At 46.9% G+C, this 18,133-nt stretch overlaps 1 protein-coding gene across 4 annotated transcripts in view; it reads left to right on the top strand.

The window, feature by feature from the left end:
* The window catches only part of AP3B2 (adaptor related protein complex 3 subunit beta 2), a 46,388-nt gene extending 32,188 nt beyond the window's left edge, over positions 1 to 14,200 (top strand). For all 4 annotated transcript variants that reach the window (XM_063142889.1, XM_063142888.1, XM_063142890.1 and 1 more), the window contains 9 exons: positions 83 to 266; positions 985 to 1,153; positions 2,890 to 2,965; positions 3,568 to 3,674; positions 4,009 to 4,240; positions 6,050 to 6,134; positions 7,104 to 7,201; positions 11,753 to 11,891; positions 13,540 to 14,200. In XM_063142889.1, the coding sequence (XP_062998959.1) occupies positions 83 to 266; positions 985 to 1,153; positions 2,890 to 2,965; positions 3,568 to 3,674; positions 4,009 to 4,240; positions 6,050 to 6,134; positions 7,104 to 7,201; positions 11,753 to 11,891; positions 13,540 to 13,690 (1,241 nt within the window). In that variant the 3' untranslated portion in view covers positions 13,691 to 14,200. The remainder of the gene's footprint in view (positions 1 to 82; positions 267 to 984; positions 1,154 to 2,889; positions 2,966 to 3,567; positions 3,675 to 4,008; positions 4,241 to 6,049; positions 6,135 to 7,103; positions 7,202 to 11,752; positions 11,892 to 13,539) is intronic.
* The last annotated feature ends 3,933 nt before the right edge of the window (positions 14,201 to 18,133 follow it).

The raw sequence follows: 18,133 nt of genomic DNA, 5'->3' as shown, positions 1-18,133 counted from the left end.
ACAGCAGAGGTAGGGGGGCTGCTCACACAGCCCATGCGTGCATGGAAAACCTTGAAATGCTTCTTTTCTTCCTTTTGCCAAGAGCCCGAGACGCTGAGCGGGTCCGAAAGTGAAAGTGCCAGTGAGAGCGGTTCTGGTTCTGGCAGCGAAGAAGAGGATGAGGAAGATGAGGATGAGGAAGAGAGTGAGGACCAGTCGGAAGAGAAGGAGAAGAAAAAGAAGAGAAAGCAGCCTCCAAGGAAAGGATCGTTAGAAAGCGCTGGAAGGTACATGAGAGCGCATGGCAGGCTATAGCATCAGTTGTGGACAAAAAGACAGTTTAGTTAGCCACCTCTAGGGGGCGCTGTGCAAAAAAAATGGAAATTCCTGACATCGTTGTGTTGGATAACACATTCTGAAAGTAGGACTTGCAACAAAATGTTGCAGTATGGAGTCCTCCTGTGCAGGGAGCAGGCCAGCCAGCTAACAGCCCTTTTTAAGGATACTCTATTCCATTCTTTCCCCACATTCTAGTTTTCCATTTTTTCTCCCTCTCTCTAACAGATACTCAGCATTCTGTGGCTATTGGGTATGTTCAGTCCTCACTGGGGCTGTGTGGCGTTCCCCCCCTCCACATACACCCCTCTGGATTCTGCCCCCCTCCTTAAATATTTTTGAAACTTCTGCAAACCTGATTTTCTGCTTGCAAGGTTTTTTTCAACACAGGGGAATGTTCAAAGGGGGATTCCCTCACTTGCAGTCTAAAATAGTACAATCCAGTTCTGCTGCATGTGTAGCGCAGACCTACCCTACGCAAAAATGGAACAGAGGTGAGATCAGTAGGAGAATCTGGTAGCTCCCAAATGCAGTGCTGGAGAATTTGGGCCAATTATTTTTGCAATTTGCATGCTGCAACAGCCCCCCGCCACCCAACCCAGAAGAAGTGGGAGATACCAAAGTACCAGCTCAAACCTTGATCCTCTTGTTCTTTTGTAATTACACCAGTGACCAGGAGGAAAGCAGCAAGAAAAAGCAGCTGCCGCGGGAAGGGAAAGGTGGGTCAGAATCGTCCTCTGAGGAGGGGAGCCTTTCCGAGAGCAGTTCGTCAGAGTCTGACTCTGGCTCTGAACCAGAAGAATCCCAATTGGAGAAGGAGGCGACGAAGAAAAAGTTGGTGAGTGGCCAGACGGGTGGGTGGCCATGAAATCTGTGAGCCCCGCAGCGTTCTACTTTTCTTCTCCTTTTTATTTTATTGATGCAATGCAAGGCAACAATTATATAACAACAAAAACATCAATGCACGCAGCCTGCTTTTCGTTATTCATCATAGGTTCTGTATTATTGAAGAATTGGTGTCCCTGAACATACATTCTCTTGTTGTATACACTTTAAGCTCAGTTGCAGCCTCAAAATCATCATCTTTTCATTTATTAGCCTTGCTCGTTATTATACCCTTCCAAAAATAGAACTGCAGCTCTGCAAATGCTGGTCTTCAGTGAGGGGGAACCGAGTTGCAAAGAACAAGGCCTGCTTGATCATCCCTCTGATCATTCGGTTCTGTTATGTTAGTTTTTCAGCAAGAGCCACCTGCCAGATTTTCAGAAACCATCCGCTCACAGCGTATCCTTTTTTCATTTTCCAGTATTATGCCCTAACCATTCTTGCTGCTGCCTGTAATAATAAAACTAGGTCTTTATATAACAGCTTCTTTTGTGTAGCATTAAAAAATAGAGAGAAGAGGTAATGATGGGGTGCCATGAACTATTATGATTAAGGGGCTGGTGCATCTCCCCTACGAGGGAAGGTTACATCAACTGGGATTGTTTTGCTTGGAAAAAAGGAGGCTAAGGGGAGACAGGATAGAGGTGTACAAAATTATGCATGATGTGGAAAATGTGGATAGGGAGATATTTTCCTCCCTCTCTCAAAATACTAGAACCCGGGGTCATCCCATGAAACTAGATTGGTGGGAGATCCAGGACAAATAAAAGGAAATACTTCTTCACACGGTGCATAGTTAAATTATGGAACTCACTACCACAAGATGTAGTGATGGCCACCCATTTGGATGGCTTTAAAAGGGGGTTGGATAAATTCCTGGAGGTGAAGGCTATCCATGGCTACTAGCCCTGATGGTTGTGTGCTATTTCCAGTATTCGAGGCAGTAAGCCCTGTGTGCACCAGTTGCTAGGGAACATGGGTGGGAGGGTGCTGTTGCACCATGTCCTGCTTGTTCATCGCTGGCCGATGGCTGGTTGGCCACTGTGTGAACAGAGTGCTGGACTAGATGGACCCTTGGTCTGATCCAGCAGGGCCCTTCTTATGTTCTTAGTTATTTTGTTATTTGAAAAATAGAATTGGAAACACCTGTCCAAAATACTTGCACATGTCTGTAGGCTTCTCTTCTCCGGTCATGTTGCAGGCCAATGGCTATGCTAGCTAGGCATCATGGGAGTTGTAGTCCAACACATCTGGAGGACACTGGGCTGGGGAAGGCCTAATAGTAGTTCACATTGCTCCACATATGTTGTTTCAGCTGTCTTAATGACCAGTAAGTTCCTTCATTTTTTAAAATTTGCTTGTAAAACAGGCGGGGAACCTGTGCTCCTCCAGATGTTGTTGCTATCTATGTCCAGAGGTGGTTGTAATGATAAAATGGAGGGATGAGGGATGGAGAACCCCTGATCTCCCTGGAGGAAGAGGAGGATAAAAATATCTTGTATTTTACGTGATGATACGAATGGATACGGGACACTCCATGACTGGCAGAATTGGCTTGAGTTTGTCAATACTTCTACAGATGATGTCAGACTCCAACTCCCATCAACTCCAGCCAGCATGGCCAATAGTGAGGGAGGATGGTAGCTTAGTCCTTTGCTTTCCTAATTTCCCCTCTGTCCTCTGTTCCAGCCTCCCAGCGGCAAACCTGTTCCGAAAGCATCCAAGAAAGGAGCAAAGGAGATCTCCCTGCTTGACCTGGATGATTGTAAGTGTTGCCCATCCGGACCTCCTCATACACCCCCTGGGCGCCCTTTCTTGGTGACGTCTTTGCCATTTTCCCATGGACCCCTAGAGCAGAAGCCTTCCCGGAATCTCTTTCAACCCAAGGGCTGGATTCCATTTAGAGAAACTGTCAGGGACAACTTGCCTAGAACCTCGCAAGGGGTCCATATTTACTTCTTGCTGAGCACTAGCAAAGCTCTCTTCTTGGGATGCTCTTGTGCCCTGGCGCGCAATTTGGGAATGACGGTAGCATGGCCTCCCTGTGGAGCCTAGGACCTGTCCATGGTGCTGGAGAACTAAGCTCTTTTTATTGGGTGGCCATTTCACTCTAAGCGAACCTTCCCCAATGTGGCACTCTCCAGATGTCCTGGGCTGTAGATCTCATCGTCCCCAGTGGCTGTGGTTGATGGGAGTTGTAGTCCAGGGCGCCAGGTTGGGAAGGCCACTCCAAACTGTTTTTTTGTCCATCTCGCTGGTCTTGTTCTATTGATGTTCATGTTCTCCCCTTGCTTACCCACCAACATAGTAAAAGGTCAGGATCTAGAAGTTTAGTAATGCCTTGTTTCCTGCTTCTCTGCCCCACAGTCACACCTCCTCCCCCACAGCCAGTTGCCTCCAGCCCCATAGTCTCTACCAGCCTTGTGACTGACCTTGAGGGGCTCTCGCTGGCCGACACTTCTCTAGGTGCCGCTGTAAGTGACTTCCATTTCTGTTTGTGTGCCTGTCGGTCCGTTGGTTGCTTTTATAGCCCACTTTTCCAAGGAGCTCAAAGCAGCATAGACGGTTCTCCTCCTTGTTTTATCCTCACAACAACCCTGTGAGGTAGATTAGGGTACAAAGATGGCGGCCAACGTTGCCCATTGGGCTTCAGGGCAGACTGGGTACCTGATCTTGGGTCTCTTGCTCAACACTATAACCACTACACCAAAGTTCCATATGGGCCCACCGATGTTGGGAATCCCCTGGACTCACTGCATCTATGGGGTGTTTCCCCCTGCCCCGCTTCCTCCCCCTCCTGCTTTATAGATGATCAGTCCTGTCTATGGGACGGTGAAGACATACGAGCTGCTGCATCGCATGACGGGAGAAGGTCTTTCTGTTGAGTATTACTTCAGCCGGCAACCTTTTAGTCTTGACTCCCGCATGGTGGCCGTGCAGATTCAGATCTCCAACAACACCGCTGCCGAGGTGAAGAATATCCGCGTCCATGAGCCCAAGCTGCTCTCGGGCATGCGTGTCCAGGAATTCAAGGAGATCGGTAGGCCGTGTGTGTGTGTGAGTGGAAGCTAACTTGCCCATCAATGGCTCCCTCTGGGAATAGGTGGAGAACAGCACCTGGGAATCCTACCTCTTCCTCTCTCACCAGTGGCATAATGTGTTTGTTTTTTTAACTTTTTATTAAACATCAATACAAATCAATACAAATAAAACAATACTACATACTACACAATTATATAAAATATACATTTGATAACATATATTCTAACTCAGTGGTTCTCAACCTTCCTAATGCCGCGACCCTTTAATACAGTTCCTCATGTTGTGGTGACCCCCAACCATAAAATTATTTTCGTTCTTCTCTACACAATCCATTGTCATGGGATGGTTTGCTAATGAAAATAATACATAACAATAGCTTTAATAATACAAAAGATGATACATGACATAGTTCAGTCAATACAGTTTCCTAAGACCATCGGAAATATGTGTTTTCCGATGGTCTTAGGCGACCCCTGTGAAAGGGTCGTTCGACCCCCAAAGGGGTCCCGACCCACAGGTTGAGAACCGCTGTTCTAACTTAATTCTATTAACGTAATCATACTTAACAGAAAAGTGTTCTCCCCACACACGGGATCTTATTCATGTTTCCAAAATCTCATTGCTTCCTCTGGAGGCGTTTTCCCTCTCCCCTTTGATAAAACAAATTCTAGAAACTGTTTCCATATTCCCTCAAAATCATTCGTTTTTATCATTCCTCTTCTAACTTTTATATTACATGTTAATTTATCATTAATAGCAATATCCCATATTTCTTTATACCAATCTTCTATAATCCCCTTGAACCTTCCAGTTCCTAGATATCATTAATCTTGCTGCTGTTAACAAATTCGTTATCAATTCTTTTGTCTCTTTATTACAATTCAGTTCTCCATATAATGATAACAATGCCACTATAGGTGTCTCTTCAATCTCCATTCCTAAAATTTCTTTTATCTCATTAAACACCATTTTCCATAATTTTTGTACAAATTCGCATTCCCACCACATATGTAAATACGTTCCTTTCTTTTGACAACCTCTCCAGCAGCTTGCTGAATTCATCTTATTTATTTTATTTAACCTTACCGGGGTTAGGTACCACCTCCATTACAATCTTATAATTAAAAAATTACAGTGGCATAATGGTACATTTCGGAGTGTAGGTACTCATCAAAGGGAGGCAGACCAGAGTTTCTTCAGCATAAGAAAACAACAGGAAATTATTTATTTATTTATTTATTTATCATATTTATACCCCGCTCCTCAACCAAAAAAAGGCTCTCGGAGCGGCTTACAATTACTTAGCAAAAAAGACAGTCCCTGCCCTCAGGCTTACAGTCTAATAAAGACATGACACACAAGGAAAGGAGTCCAGGAGGGAAGAGGGAAAGAGAGAGAGAGAGAGAGAGAAATTAAGTGGACCGGGAACAGGGCTGATGGGATTGTCCTGCTCCCGAAGGAGGGGAAGTCCAACTGGAGCAGGCCCCAGTGTTTCCTCCGCCAGATCCTGTCCCCTTGCTCTTTCTTCTTCCCTGTTGCGTTACCCTTAAGACGACCAGGGTTCCACACGTAGCAACATTCTGCAATCTTCTCTGTCAGCATCCCCTCTCCCATAGCCACGCCCTCAAGGAGAATCAAAAAATCCAGGCAGCTCTGGGTAGAGCAGGCCGTTGTGCAATGCCAGCTGGGAAGCTCTGAGAGCCATTGGAGCGGCTCTTAACATTCTTTGCCTCCTGATGCAGAGTGTGAACCATCAGCAACCGTTGCCATGACGTCTCACTCAGGGCCTTTTCTCCTGTGCTTGCAGAGTCTCTGGCACCTGGTGAAACGGTCAGTGTGATTATGGGCATAGACTTTTGTGACTCCACCCAAGCCGCCAGCTTCCAGCTGTGGTAAGTATCTTATCCTACACCTTCCGAAAAGGGGCCGGGGAGGTGGACCAGAGATCCTCTAGCACGAGAAAACGGCAGGAGCTTTGCTGCTGTAGTCTTGCCAAAATTTCACACGTAGCAATATTTCGCGATCCACTCCATCAGCATCACATCTTCCTTGTCCTTGCTACCTGGTGGGTCCTGTTAGCTTTCTGAGTCAGAAGCTGAATAATATACATTTATTTCTTAAGCACCCAAAAAAGCCAAACCAAGGTACTGTAAAGAATAAAAAATAGCATTCATAGCAAAAAAAAAATCCTCCCTGCAGGCTTACAGTCTAAAGAAACTCATGAGAAAAAAAGAAATGAAAGTGGATGAAAGGAAGGATTATGGAGGAAGAGAGACACCGAGTTAAAATCTTGGCAAATTATAGAAGGCCTTGGAAAAATGGGGGTGTTTTGAAAAGCTTCTGTGTGTGTGTATGGGGTGAGGGAGGGACTGGGTTACATGAATGGTATAACCATTGCAAAGCTAAGATGCTGCCCCAAAAATATGGACAGTGGTGTTGAGATCACAGATGAAATCTTTGGTGCGAGCAAGAGATTGATATCAAAGGCAACCTGAGCTCTGGAAGAACCACTTGGAGATTTTAATATTAAGTGGTATATAAATATAAATAAATAAATGAAAAAGAAGAAGCATAAAGAAAAATTAAAGTGTAAAAAGATAAAATGGGAGAACGAAGGACAAGCATTTGAAAGTAAGATTCTGAAACAAATACTAGAGAAAGGAAGCCGGTGGAAAGAGAGAAACAGAGAAATATTGCCACATTTATGGGAAAGACAGATGAGGTGAGCGGCACAAAGCACAGGATAGATATTGGTGGTCTTCCATTGCTCTAGGCGGGGTGACTTCTTGCTAAAGCCGAGCTGCTCTCTCTGGCTGAGGCCTGCATGTAGCTCACGTGGTCCGGTCTGTTTCTCCCTTCAGCACCCACACTCGCCAGTTCTACGTGTCCATCCAGCCCCCAGTGGGGGAACTCATGGCTCCCATGTTCATGAGCGAGAACGAGTTCAAGAAGGAGCAAGGTAAGGGCTCGAGGGGGGAAGTGTGATTCCACCCTCTTCTCCGCACGCCCCATAACTGCATAGGGATGGAGGGCAAATTTCCACTGCGAGCTCCAAAGCTGCTGTCAAGAAGACAGAATCTCACAGCAACATCCTGTGTTGCCACAGGCAGGGGTCTCCCATGGCCCTTCGAACAGAAGCAAAGCTATATTAGGCAGAGGAGAACCACCCTGGCTCATTTGGGCTTTATCCCCCTCCTGTCAATCCCTTCCACCCCCGATGAAGGCTTCTATGGGGCCCTCAGAAAAGACGCTACTAGACCAATGCCCTTAAATAATTGTAGCTATACCCATTCCCTGGACTGAGCCTCCTCCCACACTGAGGCTGCCGCCCCACACCTCTCTGTCCACAAGCCCTGCTGAGCCTTGTGGGTACTTCTTAGTAAACCATATTCAGGTCACACTGAGCGTGGTGCCCTTTGCCTCCAGCTCTTTGCAAGAGCAGCCTAACTCTGCCTGAGGCATTGGCCCTCCGTTGTCCCACGGCCTGGCTCAGTCCCCACTTGCAGTTTCTCGTGGATTTGCTCTGGGCATCTCCTGTCCCAGGCCAGCAAGAGAAAACGGGAGAGAGGCACCCGTGAGGGTGGGGTGGACCTGTCCTCCAGAAACCCACCTTGTACCTCTCCCGCCCAGGCTCGCCATGGCTGTGGGGAGACCACCCTTGGGCTGTGCCATGCCGGCAGCTGACGCTAACCATGTGTTTTGTTCTCCTCCGCTGCCTTGTGCATTCTCGCTTTTTTTTCTTTAGAGCAACTGTTAAGGATGGGTGTGGGTAAGTGCCAGCAAAGGTAGCTACCTCCTGCGGATGCTGCAGCTGTCTGCTCCTTCTAGTCGTAGTGCGAGCGCTGCTTCCACTGGGTGGTGGTGTCTCTTCTCTTCTAGCCATAGAAATAGCACTGCTTCTACCCTGGGGGTCCTTCCCCACTCCCCCTTTCCTAGCCCTAGAGCCACTAGCATTGCTTTCACTTCAGGCACACGCATCCCTCCTCCTCTTCCTCCTCCTCCTTCCTCATAACTCTAGTATTAGTGCTGCTTCCATCATAGTTACACCTTGTTTCCCCTTCTGCTCTCTGGATCCATACCTTTCCCTTGTCTCCTGATTAATAGACCAGAAACAAGGTCATGAGGAGTCTAGGAGGGTATAAGGACCAAAACAAACATTGCTTTAAATCTATATCTAGCAGCTACGGCTTGTTTTCATTTTTATCCTAGTGTAGGCACAGCCTTCCCCCAATCTGGATTGGGAACGTATCATGGGGGCTATGGGGCTTTGCAGATCTGGATTGCACCCCCGTACACCTATTCTAGTGTAAAAATGAAAAGAGAGAGAGGAGCAATGTAGCTGCTAGATATGGATTTAAAGGAACGGATTTGGCCCAAAATCTTTCTGGATTCCTAGTGTACGAAAGGATCACCTGGGAGCAGGGCTGGCAAGCTTATTTCCTACTCTCTTAGCCAGCTTGGCAAGTGAGAATTGGCTCCAGGCAAGTAGTATAGACAATGTTTTGGAGCAACAGGTGGGCATCAGGCTTCATTGCAATGTGAAGGTTTTGCAGGGCCGGCCCTGACGTTAGGTAGAGTGAGGCAGCCACCTCAGGCAGTGGATGCTTGGAGGCAGAAAGTAGCTTTGGAGGGCAGAGCTGAGTGTGCCCCTCGGACTGCTCCGCATCCCCTAAGCTGGCCTTTTTGCCCTCAGGTGTGGTAGAAGATGAACTCTCGTAGCCAGTGCGGAAGGAGGATTCAACTGCCAGGCCAGTCAGCTGCTGTACATGAATTGGGGAGGGGGCACCACCTTGCCCTTTGCCTCAGGCAGCAAAAAAAAAGTCTTGGGCTGGCTCCGGGGTTTTTGGTGTTGAAGCAAGGGGAAAGGCACTAATTCTTCCAGCTTCTTTTCCTTCTCACAGACCCCTAAGTTCTCTGTCTCTGCCTACCTTCGCAGTAGAGTTGCACGTACTTTGCATGCTGCTCCTGAGACACAAAAGGCACCATCAGATTTCCTGGGTTGGGGGGAGGTGGACCTGCGTTGAGCTCCCTCCTGTACCTTCCCCTCGATTTTCCCTCCTCCTCCTCCTCCTCCTTTGACCTTGGCAGAGCACTTGGCATCCCCCTGGGCTGCTTCTTGAACACCAAACTTTCTGCATGGTCCAGCGAGGCAGCCTTTTGGCATGTTGAACCCGTAGCATCCTCCAAGCACCACCCCTGGTAATACACCAAGATGCACACACACACCCCCACACACTTTTCTGCAGGGAGAGGGCTTGGTGGATAATTTACCCAAAGCCTACTTGCTTGAGATGGCCGTTCAGAGGGCCGGTAAAAATATAACCCCGGAGAGTGTGGAATGATGGTAGGCATGTTTTTTAAAAATGTCCTTGGCTTCTGAGTCTCCCCTCCTTTGAAAGGTTTTAAAACATGATGCCACTCCCTCGGCATGCGAGGCACTTCCAGTCAGCCGTAGCTTTGCTTATGCAGGTGTTCTTACCACCTGCATCCATCCCATGGCTTCCCTTGAGATAGCTCCAGTCAATACCTTCAACGGGGATCTATTTTATATTACATATAAAGTAGGACGGGTCAAATAAGAATTACCCTGCTCTCGCCACCAAGTTGTGGGGCTGCCCCCTTTGTGGTTCACTGCCCCTATAATCCATTTGCCTTTGCCCTATCAGATAAATTGGCTTAAAATTTATTGGCATCGCGCGTCACAGTGGCGTGCGTCCCCTGGGCTATGTCACAAAACTAAGGGTCAGTTCAGACCAGGAATAGGAAACCCAGTACTTTCCAGGTGTTTTGGACTACAACTCCCATAATCCCTGACATGCTGGCGAGGCTGATGGGCATTGCAATCCAAAACACCTGGTTACCTACTCCTGGTTTAGGCATTCAGCAAAACCATCTTGTAAATCTTTTCCTGGAACGTATTGCTTAAGGCTGCAGATGAGGCATTGCATGTTTGAATGTTTATAGTAAAAAAAATCCCCTGCATGTAGAAAACTAGTGTGTTGGGGAGGAAGGTTCAGCCTAGCCTCCTCCCTGACATTTTACTTTTCTATGTGCGGACAACTTTTTATGTTTCTTCATGTGGAAGTGTTCAGTCATGCAAACCAGAAAGACCCCCGCACGTACACACACACACATGCACAGCTGCAACCTGAAGTTGTTCAGCCCAGGAAAGGTTTTCCCACGTGGTTCTTCCCTATGAGTCAGCTTTCAAATCCAGATCAGGGTTGTTGAATTCAATCCTGATTCTAATTAAGATCAGCAAACAGCTTCCAGTGTGGTTGATGACAACCCTAGTCTGGTCAGAAAGCTTTTCTATCCAGTTCCTCCTATTTTCAGAGGGCTAAGAGGTTGGGACAAAATTCAGGATTGCAGCCAGCCTTATTGATAGGCAGGTGCAGATGGCTATATATACCTACAAAGGGCTAGACTAGTAGCGCTACCATGTTTGTAGTGGCTGCTAGTTCTGCAGTCTCTGCCACGTTTATTTGTTTCATATGGCAAACCTGCTTGTGTTAAAAAAAATGACAACGGTATGCATATTTTATTCCAAAGGTTTTATATGCTGCTTTCCCACTTAAAGCAGCTCCCGAAACGACGTGCCTAAAAATCTCCAATTCAAATTATAAAACTAAAACAAAATGTAAACAAAGAAAAAACACATTTTAAAGTGCGTTTTCAGACGTGGGGAAGCAGAGAAGGCAGCTGCAGGCATAGCTGCATCTATCCTAGACCCCAATAGCACCAAGTGGGAAGAATGTCTAAGGCAAGGGTGGGCAACTTGTGAGCCTCCCAAGCATTTTGGCCTACAGCTCCCATCAGCCCTATCCAACATAGCCAAAGGTGAAGGATCATGGGAGTTGTAGGCCAAAACATCTGGAAGAACACAAGTGGCTCACCTCTGGTGTAAGGTCATCTCCTGGACACATCCAGCATTTGACTATGAATCCTGGGAACTGAGATTGCCTTAGCCATTGTAGGCTGCAGCCTTTTCCCTTGAGGGATGGTCAAGAAATCTGTAGGAAAGCACTGCCCAGGCATATCTACTCAGCTGGGAAAGTTGTAGGCTCCAAATCTCGGGAAGCAGAGGAGAAAATATATATATTTCAAATACTTATGCTGCCAGTATCAAATGTTTAGGACAGCCTTCCTCAATCAGTTGCCCTCCAGATATGTTGGACTACAACTCCTACCACACCCAGCATTAGCCATGCTGGTTGTGGATGGTGGGAGATGTAGTCCGACACATTTTGAGGGCACCCAGTTAGGGAAGACTAATTTAGGGCCTGGGAATTGCAGCCTTTCATGTCAGGACAAAAATGGGAGGTGGCATGAAGTTATACATAGCATAACTCTCCCATTCTGGGATGGCTTGCGGCCCAGCCAGCAGGCGGATTTCCCCTTCCTCTTCTAAAACCTTTTCTCCTGAGCCATAGGCTGTCCTTTTCAACAAGAATTTGTGTCTCTGCCCAGATGACTACTGATTCCTCCCACCCCCACTTCTGTCCTCCAGGGAAGCTAACGGGGATGAGTGAGATCACGGAGAAGTTGACTCTACCGGACAAATGCCAGAGTGACCACGTGATTGTGCAGCAAGTGACCGCTGCGGCTAATGTTAGCCGTGTGCCCTGCGGTTCAGACAAAGAATACCGGTGAGGAGAAGACCACTGCATGCCGAGATCATTGCCAGCTCTGCTTCTCCTGATCCCAGCTTTGCTTTCTTTCATTGGCATTCCCCTCTTAAGGGGCAAAGGTTGACATCTCACCCTGTGCTACTGGCTATGTTCTAGCACATATATATTTGCCTCTAACGCACACAACTTCCCAGTTGTAGTTTCACGCTGTGTTGGAGCATAGTGAAGAGGCTGTGCCCAGGCCACCTACAACCAGCATTATTAACTACGCTACACTCTGGGAAGAGGGTTGCGAATAGGCCAATTAGATCGCCGGGCTACTAAATTTCGAACTATTTGCCCTAATTGCACAACACCAGAGCCATATTGAGCCTACATCTTTTCCAGCCTTCTCCAACCTTGTGCTGGCTGGGGGATGCTGGGAGTTGTATTTCAACACATCTGGTGTGCAACAGGTTGGGGAAGATAGCTCTTTAACTGTGGCATTCACAACCACAAGATGTAGTGATTTGCCGCCAATTTGGATGGCCTTAAAAGGGGGATGGGCTATAAATGGTTACCAGTCCGGTATCAGAGGTAGTATGCCTATATTGTTGAGTTGCTGGTGTCCAAAATTATGCATGGTGTGGAGAATGATAGGGAGACATTTTTCTCCTTCTCCCATAATACTAGAACCCGGGGTCATCCATGAAGCTGATTGGTGGGAATTCAGGACAGATAAAAGGACTTCTTCACACAGCACATAGTTAAACTATGGAATTCACTACCACAATGATGGCCACAAAATTGGATGACTTTAAAAGGGGGGGTGGATAAATTCCTCAAGGAGAAGGCTATCAATGGCTACTAGCCATGATGGCTATGTGCTACCTCCAGTATCCGAGGCTGTAAGCCCTGTGTGCACCAGTTGCTGGGGAACATGGGTGGGAGGGTGCTGTTGCATCATGTCCTGCTTTGTTGGTCCCTGGTCAACAGCTAGTTGGCCCCTGTGTGAACAGAGTGCTGGACTAGATGGACCCTCGGTCTGATCCAGCAGGGCTCTTCTTATGCTCTTAACATGTCCTGCTTGTGGGTTTCCTGTGGGCTGTGGCTGGCCCCTGTGTGAACAGAATGTTGGACTAGTTGGACCCTTGGTCTGATCCAGCATGGCTCTTCTTACGTCCCTGAGAGAGAATATAGGCATGCTGATTATTTACTTCCTAGTAAGACACACAATCCTCTCTTTGGCCTCCTAGCATTTCCTATCTCTCTAGTGACTTCAAATTCTTTTGCCTGAACATTTTCTACTAGTTTTTGTTTTATTTCTTATAGCTTTTTAAAATTATTATTTTTTAGCTGGGACTCTAGCATATTACAAAGCGAAGTACCGTCCTTTACCGCCATTGTCATTTGGGTTCAAAAGTCTGTTTTTACACCACCTCTGCCTTGTATTTAGGTTCTTGGACAGGTTACTTTTCTTTTAGTTTCACCAGTTTTCCTTCTGGGAAATGCTTGTTTTGTGATCAGCCATGCTCACCATAATAGCCATTTTATGAATGGGTAGCCATTTTGTGAGAGCACCCACAACACTCAAAATTCCAAGTGTGCCCCCCGAAGAGGTGGTGGACCCTGCTCTACTAACATTTGCACTCACCTCTTCTTTTCTTGGGCTGTTTCCTCTGGACAGGTTTGCTGCGAAGACAGTTAGTAGTGGAAGCCTCATCCTCATCACACTGGAGAAGAAGACGAGCAACATGGCTCACCTAACCATCAACAGCGAGAAGATGCTAATTGGCACCATGCTGGTGAAGGACATAATCCATTCCTTGACGCAGTGACCGGATGGCTTCTCTATCTCTTGTCGCACCCATTTCAGACATCCGACCCCTTCCTTCTTGATTCAGCCACCTGTCTCCCTGCACCCAGGTTACTTTGCTGTGTCTCCCTGTCCCTACATAAAAGTACAGGTTGAGTCTGAGGTAGGGGGACAGATAGGAAACCATTCGGGGTAGGAAATGAGGCCCAGCCTCCCACATAGATAAAAGAAGTTAGCTCAGCAGCAAACAGAGTAGGGCTGGGCCATTTGTGGCCCCAGATGTTTTGGCCTACAACTCCTCTATCAGCCCTAGCCAGCATAGCCAATGACAAGGGATCATGGGAGCTGTGGCGCTCCACATGTTTAGGCCTACAAGTGGGCCAACCCAGAAGTAGAAGGTACTGAAGATCCCTGTGTGACTCTGACATCCTTGTTGTGCGATGGGTCCCCCCTCCTTTCCCTAGTTTTTCTGTTCTGTGGCTCTATTTATTATGGGCAGAGACCATTCAATAAAAATTTGTCCTGAAATTCACTTCTTCTGTTTGCTGTTTCTTCTGTGTGGTGGTAAAAAGTCTGTATAAGAATGACACTGAAACAAGCTCCGTTATGCCTCTTCTTACCACTACTACTACTACTACCCACGTCTCATCCAACATCAGAAGGGTGAGAAAACACCTTCCTGCGAGCACAGACATTTCTGCCTCATCTACTGGCTTAGCCGCCTTAATGCATACTTTTAAAATAGAGTGGACTTAATTGTGTGTGTATAGTGTGCATGTGTGTGACATACACACAAATATGTGTGAATATGTATGTATACATGAACATACATGTGTAAATATACTGATATTTATGCAGGCTTATCAACTCAGATCTATATATTTTTGTCATGTTTTCCTATGCTTCCCTTCCCTCACCCCCTCAAAATAATAAGAGTTTGAAAAGTCTACCATATCTGCAAAAATAAAACTAGGCCGAATTTATTTATTTATTCAACTTCTATCCCACCAAGGAACCCAAGGCAATGTACACAATCCTCCTCCTATCCATTTTATCCCCATAACAACAACCCTGTGAGGTAGATTGGCTGAGAGTCTGTGATTGCTGAGAGTCTGATTGGCCCAAAGTCACCCAGTGAGTTTTCATGGCCAAGTGGGGACTAATTAGAACCCGGATCTCCCAACCCAACACTCTAGCCACTACACCACACCAGCTCTCAGAATTCCCATTGCTATACTTATTGTTCCTTTAGGACAGTAGTAGGCAGGCCCAAAGGTAAACAGGTAGGGTCAAAACACCAAAAAATACCAATATATTTTAGCTTAAATGTCTTACTGCCTATAAATAGGCCTCAGGAGAGGCATTTCAACTTTTTAGAATTGGGGTGGGAGGAACAGCATGATAGCTGGGAGAAAGTGGTTGGGACCAGGGACGGGGAGGCTTCTGGGGAACCCTACAATGCCAGATTGGGAAATTCAGTGGGCTGGATTTGGACAGTGCCCATTCAACCTGCAGGCCAGGCAGTAATGTTTGTTCTGCAAGACAAAGACTTCCAGGAAAAATAATACATAAAGAGGGAGCCTAGGATGAACTCTTCTCTGGAGCATGTGCAGAGGAATTATGGGAATTGTAGTCCAACACATCTGGAGGACACCAGGTTGGGGAAGGCTGTAGGCCCATTCTGGAAGCAAGCAGGATGACATGTGAAATACAGGCTGTCTGGCAACACCACATCCATGAATACTAGTCTAGACTCTGCTCAGAGAATATATGGGCCAGAAGGGTTAAGGGCATCTGCCCGTGTTAATATATAGGAAGCTGCCTTAGTCCATTGGTCTACCTATCATCCACCCCAGTCTGATGTTCCCAGTTTGCTGGACTACTACTACAACCATCTCCAGCTAGTATGGCCTCTGAGGATTGAACCTGGGACCATCCACATTCAAAGCACGGGGTCTACCCCTGAATTACTTGCAAGCCATTGAGCATGTTCAGTCCTCATTAGACTCCGGTTTTTGTCCTCCTTCCATTAAGGAAAAGAGGGAAGGAATGCCAGACTTACAAGGTTCTTAAGGTATTTTAGTACTCTCTGACCCAGGGGAAGGCCAACAGTGATGTCCCGTGAGGCCTTCTCAAGAGCTACTACTGTTCAGCAAAACAGGACAAGCAATGATGCCACAGTAGAAATTTGCCCTGTCATGCTGCAACACTATAATGGATATTGAAGAAGCGCTCTCTAAGCTTAGTGGTTGTTATTATTATTATTATTATTATTATTATTATTTGTATCCCGCTTTTTGCCCAATACTTTCCTTTCCCTGGTACCAAAGTGAGAGCTGGGGTTTTCGGTGGGTGGGGTTGGATAAAGGCCCAGTATTGGGCAAAAGGCGGGATACAAATAAATATAATAATATTAATAATAATATTATAATAATAATATCTCAAAGCTCTGAAACAGTGGGCATCGGTATGGAAGCCAGGTCCCTCATGTATGCCAGTGCTTGAGATGGAAATTCCAAAGTTGCACCTCACTCAGTGGAAGTAAAATTATATAATAAACTCAGTAATTGGCTGTTTGCTGCCTTGTAATGATGGTGTTCCAAAATTTCCCACCTGAGACCGGCAATCTTACACTGCATCTAGGTAATGGTGGCATCTAAATTACGGCTTCCTCACTCAATTTATTTTTCAGGTGACCATGCTACTATAGGTATCAATTAACATTTTTTATTTGCCAAGGTTTTTGATGATCAAAATCAATCTTTGATTTTGATAACCAAGGAGTGATTATCAAAATCAGTCCTTGAAGATACAGAACTAATTTAACACACAATTGCTATTTTCCAATTTTCTACAACTTCCTTATATTTAGTAATCGACTTTTGATAAATCCAAGCCTATTAACTAAGTAGTAAGTCCCACAGAATTTAATGGGGCTTACTCCCAGGTAAGTGGGTATAGGATTGCAGTTTTAGAAGGATAACCGTGGTAAAGTGCAATCCCAGACACACTTACCAGGGAGTGAATCCCATTTAACTCAACGAGGCTTACTTCTGAGTAGACATGCTTAGAATAGGCATGTGCTGTTAGTCTGTCGCAGCTAAAATAGCAGTATTGGGGCACTTTAAGGCGGCAATGCTATTCACAAGTACCTCGGAGTAAGTCCCGCTGAATGCAGCGGAGTTTATTTCTGAGTAGTTATTCATTTAATAGCATCTATAGCATCTTTCAGCCGGAAAGACTCCTAGGTTGCTGAGAGATCAATAAAAACAAGTCGCTGCCCTTAAATTTGCAATCAAAAATCCAGACATGCAACTGCTCTGCTAGTCTTTAAAATGCTATAACAAGAATCCCGTTTATTTTCATAAAATCCAGTAACTTCAATTTTATTCTTTGTTGTAACTAATTGCGACAGCTGTGGCGTAAACTGTTCTACAGCGTAATCCTATTGCATGCTTACTCGGAAGTAAGTCGCATTGTATTCTATGGGTCCTACTCCCTAGTAAAAATGTTTAGGAGTTTTTAAAAATAATAATAGTTGTAATGTGCTGCAGGTCTCCTGCTTCTGATTCCTGGGCTTTTATAAAGCTCCACCAACGCCTTCATAATTCAGCCGCTGCAAATCTTGCTGGTGTGTATTTTTTTTTAACCGCCTCGCGTTGCCCGGTGGCCGAAATAGGCGGTTTAAAACAAATAAAGAACGATACGTTTCCTACTTTTGCGGTTGTGCAATTTCATTTACTTTTGCGGGGCTTCACACGAGCAACGGATGCAAAAGGCGCCGCTCCTATCTTTCCCCCCGACAGTCCTCCCACCACCTCCAGCCCCCAATCCCGTGTCTGCTTTTCCGGGCGCACGTGCTTAAAGCAACTCTCTTCCCCGGGAGAATCGGAGGTGGGGAGCAAAGCGGCGCCTGCTTCTAAGCAGCCTCTCAGCAGGGAAGGGTTGCAAACTCTTGCACGCCGAGGGTGGCTGGGTGGGGCGCGCGCGCGCGCGCTCAGCGACGCGGCCCTTTATCTCCCCCACTCCAAGCCCGGGGGCGCGCGCGCGCCTTTGCATTTCGGCGCCTCGCGGGTCCCGTGGAGGAGGAGGAGGGAAAGCGAATGCCGCGTGCGGATGCGCAGGTATAAATCTCCCGCGCCCGGCGCTTGTGCAGGATTTCCGGAGGATTGGCTCGGAATGGCTTTTCCAGCCCCGGTGAGTCGAGGCCGGGGAAAGCGTCGGCGGCGGCGCAAAGCGCGGGCTGAGGGCGAAAGGGAACTGCGGCACATGTGCGGGGCAGAACTAACCCACCCGCGCTCCTGGAGGTGGGGGGTCTCTGGGGGTCTTGCAGCGCGAGGGGGCAGCCGACGCACGAGGCTTTCTCTCCCCGTCTGGAAAGAGAGCCGGGGCGTGGCTGGCGGGTTGCCTTCACACGACCTTCGAGACGCGCGTGGTTTCTTCCGTCTCTTTCTAGGGAAGGGGG

This window comes from Elgaria multicarinata, chromosome 16 (assembly GCF_023053635.1).
Source record: "Elgaria multicarinata webbii isolate HBS135686 ecotype San Diego chromosome 16, rElgMul1.1.pri, whole genome shotgun sequence".
Classification (NCBI taxonomy): domain Eukaryota; kingdom Metazoa; phylum Chordata; class Lepidosauria; order Squamata; family Anguidae; genus Elgaria; species Elgaria multicarinata.
The sequence above is the reverse complement of the archived record's forward strand: the minus strand, read 5'-3'. Positions and strand labels throughout refer to the sequence as shown.